Source organism: Planococcus citri, chromosome 2, assembly GCF_950023065.1.
Source record: "Planococcus citri chromosome 2, ihPlaCitr1.1, whole genome shotgun sequence".
Lineage (NCBI taxonomy): Eukaryota > Metazoa > Arthropoda > Insecta > Hemiptera > Pseudococcidae > Planococcus > Planococcus citri.
Window position 1 is genome coordinate 76,069,540 of NC_088678.1, and position 9,741 is coordinate 76,079,280.

The 9,741-nt window shown below is 30.4% G+C and overlaps 1 protein-coding gene across 1 annotated transcript; it reads left to right on the forward strand.

Annotated features, from left to right (window-relative positions):
* The first annotated feature begins 862 nt into the window (after positions 1–862).
* LOC135834179 (sex peptide receptor-related protein 2-like) lies at positions 863–1,537 on the forward strand. The gene has a single exon (XM_065348017.1). It carries the CDS (start codon positions 863–865, stop codon positions 1,535–1,537), a length of 675 nt encoding a protein of 224 aa, XP_065204089.1.
* Positions 1,538–9,741: the final 8,204 nt, after the last annotated feature.

Here is a 9,741-nt window from a genome sequence, read left to right on the forward strand (position 1 = left end):
CTTCATATACTTATGTATCTACCTATTATTCAATATTGCAGAGAGAAGAATGCCAATTATGAAAAAAATTCAATTAAGTAAAAGTTTTCTATTACCAAAAAAATAAGAGGAATGCAAAAAAAAGCAAGACTTTTTCGACACTGGTGAAAGCGCAATTGAGAGAGGAAGAGAAATAGGTCAAAATTTCTTGAAGTCGAAATTTTTCTTCACTTTCAAAACAGCTACCTATGAAAATAGAAACAAGATTGAAAATCTATACATAAAAAACAAATCGATAAAGGATTTTTAAAACGACGGAGAATTTTTCTGAAAAAACATGAATTTTTTGCGATTGTGGAAAAAATATCAACTATCGCTTTTTTTGCGGAAAAAATTATTTCTATAAACTTTATCTTTCTGGGGAAAATGATCAAATGGGACGATAGATTGACCAAAGAGAATGAAACCCACACAGAAATGTTTTCCAAAAAAGAAAAAAGAAAAAAAGGTAGATAACGTTTACATGCGATATATTTTTCTGCAAAAAATCATTGTTTATCTCTAATCAAACAGATCTCAATAGGTACCTACTTGGAAAAATACATTTGACCATACGTAATAATAATGACCAACACGATGCCTAGAATTAATGACAGTTCATGAGAATGATAAAAATATTGAAAGCAGGAAACACACAGCATCAGTATGAGCCTGAGATCGATTGTGAAAATAATTTAATATAGATACCTTTTATAATGTTTCATAAGTTCATAATTAATTGTGACATTCATTAGAAAAAAAATCCGTTTAGAATTTAAGCAGTTTTTGAATAGAATAAAACCAACCGCAATATTTCACTGACGATTCCTTCAAGCTGGTCATGATGTCAACTCATGATGATGAAGAAACATTTTGTGGAGCCACATTGCTAGGAATAGGTAATTACTACGCTAAATACATAAGTGGATACTTGGACATTCCAGTATGCTTGATTGGCATGGTTCTGAACGCATTCAATTTATTGGTGTTTACAAGAAAAAACATGTTATCACCAGTACATTCGATATTCGCCAACTTGGCGTTTGTGGACTTCATGGTTCTATTAGCGGGTATACCGTATTCCGGCATTCTCAACCTTCAACGTGATGGAATCGTCGAAAAAGGATGGACTTACAGCGGAGCGACAGTTTACATGATCTGCGAAGATATATTCACTACATTCCATCTTCTATCAGTATTCTTTACAGTGCAATTGGCTGCATGGAGATATATAGCCATAGCACATCCGTTGAAGGAACGTATTTGGTGTAATATGGAGACTACAAGAAATGTGATGAGATGTGGTTACGTGGTGTGCATTTCGCTAAGTATACCGATATATTTTTCGCGTCATGTTGAAGCTCACGCCCACGGTGACGACAGTAATAATGGTCAGGAATCGAGTTACATAACATCTTACACAGATGATCCTATCCTGCGCAAATTTTCATTTATGGTGTATGCAGTATTGGGCACAATATTGCCCTCAGTTGCTCTATCGGTCTTCAGTTTGAGGTGAGCACATTTCATTTATAAATGTATCATATATTTCTGTTTTTGTATGCAGGTAGGTAGGTACCAAAAACTAGGTAAAAATTAAAATAAAAAATGGAAAAAGAAAAAAACACCAGGAAATAAAATTAAAAACAAATATTGAAAATATAAATTGAAATTTAAATTTAAAAAGAAAAAGAAAAGCAAGAATAAAAAGTCGAAGACAAAAAATCCAAGTTGTCCTTGCATTTTTTGAGATAAGGAAATCAACAATTGAAAAAAAAACTTGAAGTAAAAACCGAAAAAATTAAAAAAAAAACTGGAAACCTCCTCCCCTCCCTCCTCCTCCCACCCAAAAAAAAACAAAACCGAAACCGGCAACTTGAGAACAAAAAACCAGTACTGTGAACCAAAAACTCAGAAATCAAAATAAAAGACTAAAACAAACACTTGAAAAAAGTAGACCTTGAAAAAAAAATAAAATAAAATCAATAACGAACATTAAAAGTTCTGAAAATGAGAAAAAAAAACTCAAAACAAAAATTATAAACCAGAGAAGCTAAGCGCAAAAAATTATTATCAGAAAAGCATGGTTTTTTGGGCGTCTTTCTGCCATTCCATTTGTCTGACTTTTTTTTTGTCTTTTTAGACATCTTTTTGTCTTTTCATCTTTTCGTGTTTTCGTCCTTTTGACATTTTGTCTTTTTGTCTTTTTAACATTATTCATCTTTTTGTTTTTTTGACATTTTGTTCTTTTGACATTTTGTCTTTTCGACATTTTGTCTTTTTGACATTTTGCCTTTTCAACAATTTGCCTTTTTGACTTATTGTCTTTTTGTCTTTTCAAAATTTCATCTGGTCGACATTTTGCCTTTTCAACATTTCTCCTTTTCGACATTTCGCTGTTTCGACATTTCACTGTTTATCGACATTTCGTCTTTTTGACATTTTGTCCTTTTTGTCTTTTCAAAGTTTTGCCTTTTCAACATTTCTCCTTTTTGACACTTCACTTTTTCGACATTTTGTCTTTTGGTCTTTTTGCCTTTTCATCTTTTTGCGATTTCATGTTTTTGTCTTTCTGAGATTTCGTCTTTTCATCTTTTTGTCTTTTTATGACATTTCATCTTTTTGTCTTTTCAACATTTTATCTTTTCAACATTTTGCCTTTTCAACATTTTGTCCTTTTGACATTTTGTCTTTTTGTCTTTTTGTCTTTTCATTGTTTCAACATTTTGTCTTTTCAACATCTCACCTTATTGACATTTTGTCTTTTCAACTTTTCGTCTTTTTGTCTTTTCATCTTTTCAAAATTTCATCTGTTCTACATTTTGCCTTTTCAACATTTCTCCTTTTCGACATTTTGCTGTTTCGACATTTCGTCTTTTTGACATTTTATCTTTTCGACATTTTGCCTTTTCAACATTTTGTCCTTTTGACATTTTGTCTTTTTGACTTTTTGTCTTTTCATTGTTTCAACATTTTGTCTTTTCAACATCTCACCTTATTGACATTTTGTCTTTTTAACTTTTCGTCTTTTTGTCTTTTTGTCTTTTCATCTTTTCAAAATTTCATCTGTTCTACATTTTGACTTTTCAACATTTCTCCTTTTCAACATTTTGCTGTTTCGACATTTCGTCTTTTTGACATTTTGTCTTTTTGACATTTTGCCTTTTCAACATTTTGTCTTTTCAACATTTCTCCTTTTTGACACTTCACTTTTTCGACATTTTGTCTTTTTGCCTTTTCATCTTTTTGTCATCATGTTTTTGTCTTTCTGACATTTCATATTTTCATCTTTTCGTCTTTTTGACATTTCAACTTTTTGTCTTTTCAACATTTTATCTTTTCAACATTTTGTCTTTTCGTCGTTTCAACATTTCGTCTTTTCAACATCTCACCTTATTGACATTTTGTCTTTTCGACTCTTTGTCTTTTCAACACAAAAAATAAACAAAATTCAAGCACCAAAACAAGAATAGAAAATCAAAAATTAACTACAAAAAAAAGTACCTATAGGTACTTACATTAAAAACAGAAAAACTAAAAGTAAAAATGGACACAAAAAAACAAAGATTGAAAAAAATACAAAACAAAAGAAAATCTGAAAATGAAAAAAATCCAAGTATCAGGATGAATGAGAATAAAAACCAGAAAAAAAACTGTTTTTAATTTTGTGTCATCGCTTTATTGAGATTGAAAAAGGTTAGATCAAGCCCTCGTAAGAGCCCTTGAGTTTTAAATATGTATTTGATGTTCAACCACTCACTCTCTCACCCGCCATTTCCTCTGGCAACAACTTTTTCGAATTATTTTATTGAATGTTCAAAATCCAAATCTGAACTTTGAAACTTTGAATTTTCTGATTTTGTAGAGAAAATCATCTGATTCCTTGAAATTTCCCAGACTTCCACAGAGCGGTGACATAGGTACTCTGGGGGTTTTCCAAAGTTTCGAGAAACTGCACATTCAACTACATACAAAACCATCACAACACATAAATTATTTTTTGCTTTTTGTTTTCAGATTGATATTCACGTTATTGGCGAGAAAATCCGAGAAGGATAATGAATCCAAACAAGTCGACCGATCTGTTTCGATGCTGTTGACAGTCCTGGTATTGTTTTTAATCGCTGAAATTCCCAGAGGAATTCTTTTTTTGGGGAATACGTTTTATCATGTTGAATCTAGCGTGATTCATAGCTGCTGTTACTCTACTCTATTATCGATATTCGCCAGCGTAGTTTACATCAATCATTCCATCACATTTATAGTCTATTATATCATGAGTCAAAAATTTAGAATCACGTTTAAAATTCTGTTCTTTGGTGATTGCACTAGTACGATTAAACCACGAAAGAGAGCAGGGTCTGCTTCAAGGAATACAAAGGATACTGACACAAGTTTGAATGCTGTTGAAACTCAAGAATGTTTTGACGAGATTCAAATCATATGAAGAAAGAGGGGAATAAGCATGGTAACATTACATGGGTATTGGATATAGGTACTTTTTTTCTCCATTGCATACAAATATATACTTACCTACTTTCAAAGTACTGCAGTTTATGGACTTATTTCTTAACCAATCGTGGAAACTACAAATCAAATTATTGCATTAAACTAATTTTTTAATTTTTTCAAGTCACAAAAATTTGATTTCAACAAGCTAGCAACATTCCTGAACGTTTTGCGATTCCAAACATTCTCAAGGATCTGGTTATCTTTGTCTCGAGGAGGTCTATAAACTTTCAAAAAGGAAGCAGGATTCCTCACACAAAATCAATTTTTCTAATTCGAGACACTTCAAATATCAACTTCATACTTTCAACAGTGAAAAAGGAGGGAACAATTTCAATTTTGGGGAAAAATTATCGCGTTTTTTTTTTTCAAAAAAATATTATTTCTATGAACTTTATCTTTCTGTGCAAAATGATCAAACAGAACATCAGATCGACCAAAAAGAATGACACCCACACACAAATGTTTTCCAAAAAAAATAAAAAGCGTAGGTAGATCATGACGTTTACATGCTAAATTTTCTGCGAAAAATCATCATTCATCACTTAAAAAAAAAAAAACAGATCTCAATTAGTACTTGGAAAAATACGTGGGTCCAAAGGTAATATTAATGACCAATATAGGTAATGCTCAGAATTAATGACACTTGGTGAAAATGACAATGACACCAATATTGAAAGCAGTAAAAACACAGCATCAGTATGAGCCTGAGATTGATCGCGAAATAATACTCCGCTTGTAATGTTTCATAAGTTTACACCTGTGACATTCATTTTAAAGAAATATTCTTTTTTAAAATTTAGGCAGTTTTTGAATCAAATGAAACCAACCACAGTATTTCACTGATGATACCTTCAAGTCAAGCTGATCAAGATGCCATCTGGAGAAACATTTTGTAGAGCCACTTTGCTAGGAATAGGTAATTACTACGCTAAATACATAAGTGGATACTTGGACATTCCAGTATGCTTGATTGGCATGATTCTCAACGCATTCAATCTAGTGGTATTCACAAGAAAAAACATGATATCACCAGTGAACTCGATATTCGCCAACACGGCGTTTGCAGACTTCGTGGTGTTATTAGTAGGTATCCCATATTCTGGGATTCTCAACCTTCAACGCGATGGAGTCGTCGAGAATGGATGGACTTACCATGAGGCAATAGTTTACACAATCTGCAAAAATGTATTTACTACTTTTCATCTTGTGTCAGTATATTTTACGGTACAATTGGCTGTATGGAGATATATATCTATAGCACATCCGCTGAAAGAACGTTTTTGGTGTAATATGAAGAATACAAGGAATTGGGTGATATGTGGTTACATTGTGTGCTTTCTGCTAAGTATACCAATGTATTTATCGCGCCATGTGAAAGTCCAAACCGTAAAAGCTACTCGTGATCAGGAATTAAGATATGTACAATCTTACACAAACGAACCTATCCTGGTCAAACTGCCATTCATGATGTATGGAGTATTGGGCACATTATTGCCCGCAGCTGCTCTATCAGTCTTCAGTTTGAGGTAAGCAATTTTTTCTTCTTTTCAAAGATACTAGGGGCAGCCCAAACCCTCTCGGCTCGCTCCATCGCTTCGCTCGAGCTCCTTGCCTCTTGCCCCTCCCTCCCTCATCAAAAAAGGTTGAAAATATTTTCTCTGAAAATTCAAAATTGTTAAAGAACTTGCAAAGATTTAAGATTTTCTCTGAAGTAAAAAATCCTTCATCTCGAAATTTATATTTTTGGTTTTCAGTTTTGTTTTTGCATTTTTCCTGGTTTTAAGTCTTCGATTTGATTTTAGTTTTTTTTTTGTTTAGATATCTTTCAATTTTATTTGTTTGTTTTCACTTTTATTATTATAATTTTTTTTCTTGTTTTCATTTTTTATTGTCCATTTTTTATTGTCAATTTTTTGTCTTCAGTTTTGCTTTTTGCATTTTTCTTGTTTTCAGCTTTTGATTCAATTTTTTTTGTTTTTGTTTTCACTTTTATCACCATCATTTTCTTGTTAGTTCTTGTCTTTATCTTATTTGTTGAAAACGTTAAAAACCATGGTGACAATGACAGTCCGCCAGCCTCTCCTACTGTACCGATTAGGCTCAAATTTTTTAAAAAATGTTCCTTGTGACATGTATAGATGTGTAATGAAACATTTAAAATTCAAAATTATTTAGTTTGAGCCCAAAAAATTAAAAATGCATTATTTTGAACAATTTTAACTCCAATTTTTCATTTCGCAGCTGAATAATATTTTAATTGCTTGGCATTTTTTTAAAAATTGAAATCAAAACTGCTGAAAAAAATTAATTGTCCCCCTCCAAAAAAAAAGAAAATTTATTGAAGTACTTAATTGAACAAATAATATGGTTGAAATAGAGGAGTAAAAAAAAAAAAAATGAAATGAAAAACTCAGCTCCTCTCACTCCTCCCTTAAAAAACCAAAACTGATACCTCGAAAACAAAAAAAAAAAAATCAAAATCAATAACCAAAACTAAAAATTCAAGACTAAGATGAAAATGAAAAAAACCTATGAAATAAAAACCAGAAACCAGATAAACTAAGAGCAAAACAAAATTAAGATCAGGAACCGAATTGAAATTTAAAATCAAATGAAAAACCAAACACACAACTGAAATTGAAAACCAAAAACTTGAGGAAACGTGAAAACCAGAAAAAAAACATGAGAACAAAAACTAAGCACCAAAAAATCCAAACATACATAAAAGCTTGAAATGAAAATTGAAAACAAACATTGAAATTTAAAAATGATATCCATTGAAAACAAAAAACAAAACAAAACTGAAATCATTACATATCAATTTGGTCCTTAATTTTTTTCTCTCAGTTTTTGATCATAGTTCTGGTTTTTGTTTTCCAGTTTCCACTTTCTGTTTTTTTTTGTTTTGGAAGATTTTTGCTTTTGTCTCCATTTTTTTGTTTTTTGTTTTTTAATCAACGTTTTTGTTTTGTTTTCTCAGTTTTTGATTCTTTTTTATCAATATTTTGCTTTTGTACCCCGATTTTTTAGTTTTTGTTTTTGTGTTTAATTCTATCTTTAAATTTTTTTCTTTTTTTTTATGTTTATTTCATATTTTTAGTATTTTTTAATTCCAGATTTTGTTATAGTTTTTTTTTGTGAGCTGGTTCGACTTTTCAAAATCTACTTAGTTTTTATCATTTTTTATTTTTTTTTTTTTTGAGTTTCACACTTTTAGTTTTTGTATTAAATTTTTTTTAGTTTTTGTTTTTCTATTCTTAATTTTGTTCAAGTTTTTGATTTTTGTTTTCGCGCTCAGATTTTCTGGCTTCAGGTTGTTTTTTGTTTTTATCTCATTTTTTTCATTTTCTTTTTGAAAAGTCCAAAAATCCATTCAAAAAAGAAAATTAAAAATGAAGAACCAAAAAAAAAAAAAAAAACGAGAAATATGTAAAAACCGAAAAAGTATAAAAAATGGAAATGAAATCTTCCCCATTCGTTCATCAAAACAAAAAAAAAAGAAAAAAATGAAAAGAAAATGAGAACAGAAATTGGAAACTTTCAAAAAAACAGAGAATCAAGAATAACCAAAACTCAGAAAACAAAAATAAAATATTAACAAAAATTGAAAGCGAAAAACTAAACTGAATGAAAAAAAAAACTTGTGAACAAAAACTAGAAACGAGAAAATTCAGGTGTGAAAACAAAAACTAAAAGACATTAAAACAACATTTAAAAATGATAAGTAAGCAAAAACAAAAAACACAAATCAGAACTAAAAATTGAAAAACGAAATAAGAAGTTGAAAACTAGGGAGAAGATACTAAAATCAATAACCAAAATTAAAAATCAAAAACTAAGAAGAAAATGAAAAAAACAAAACAAAACAAACAAATTCTAAAACCAAATCTAGAAAACAGAAAATCTCGGACAAGCACAAAAACAAAAAAAATTGAAAATCCTGACACAAAAACGAAAATTAAAAACAAAAAGTAGGGGAAAGATGAAAACAAAAAGTGAAAATGAAAAAAATGACCATAAAAACTAAAGAAGCACTAAAAAATTCGTGTGCAAAAAGGAAAAATGAAACTTGAAAATAAAATCTGAAATTTAAAAAAAATATTGGAATTGAAAACAAAAATTGAAAATTAAAAATATGTAACACTAAAAACAATAACCCTCCCCCCCCAATGAAAATTTAAAAAAATGAAAAACAGAAAGAAATACAAATAAAAAGTACCTACTCATAAACTAAAAAATCCAAGTAAAAAAGCAGAATTTTAAAAAAAATGTAAAATTGAAAAAATAAAATAATGAAAAAAAAACAATTACCTAACTAAAAAACAAAATAACAACAAAACCATCAAATTAATAAATCATTTTCCACTTTTTGTTTTCAGATTGATGTTCCTGTTATTAGGAAGAAAAGCTCAGCACGATCATGAAGCCAAACAAGTCGACCGATCTGTTACAATGCTGTTGATAGTCCTGGTATTGTTTTTAATCGCTGAAATCCCCAGAGGAATAATTTTTTTGGCGAATTTGTTTTACGATGTTGAATCTAGTGTGATTCATAACCGATGTTACTCTACTCTAATATCGATATTCGTCAGCGTGGTTCACATCAATACATCCATCACGTTTATTGTGTATTACATCATGAGTCAACAATTCAGAATCACATTCAAATCCCTGTTCTGTGGTGATCGTGCAAGCGTGATTAAATCACGAAAGAGGACAGTTTTCATTATTTCGAGGAATACACAAGTTTAGATGCTGCCGAAACTCACGTAGGTAGTAATGTTTTAATGAGATTCAAAGCCTTTGAAGAAAAAGGAAAAAAACATGTTACCATTACATGAGTATAGGTACTTTTTTCTCCATTGCACACTAATATTTATAAACCTGCTAAAGTACAGTTTATAATTATGTAGACTTTTTTCAAACTAATTTTCTAATTTTTTCAAAATGGGTAAAAAAAATTAATTTCAACGAACTACAACATTCCAGAGGGTGTTTGCACTTTGCAGCCCTAAAAAATTTTCAATGATCTGGTTTTCGTTGTCTCAAAGAGGTCTTGAAACTTTCAAAAAGGAAGTACGATTCCTCAGACAAAATCATATGGGGTGTGATTTTCAAAAAATACTGTTTTGAAAATGACCTCAATTTGGGAAGCTGCAGCTCCTTTCTTCTTTGACCCTGTCTAAGGCTTTAGGTACCGTACATGGGACA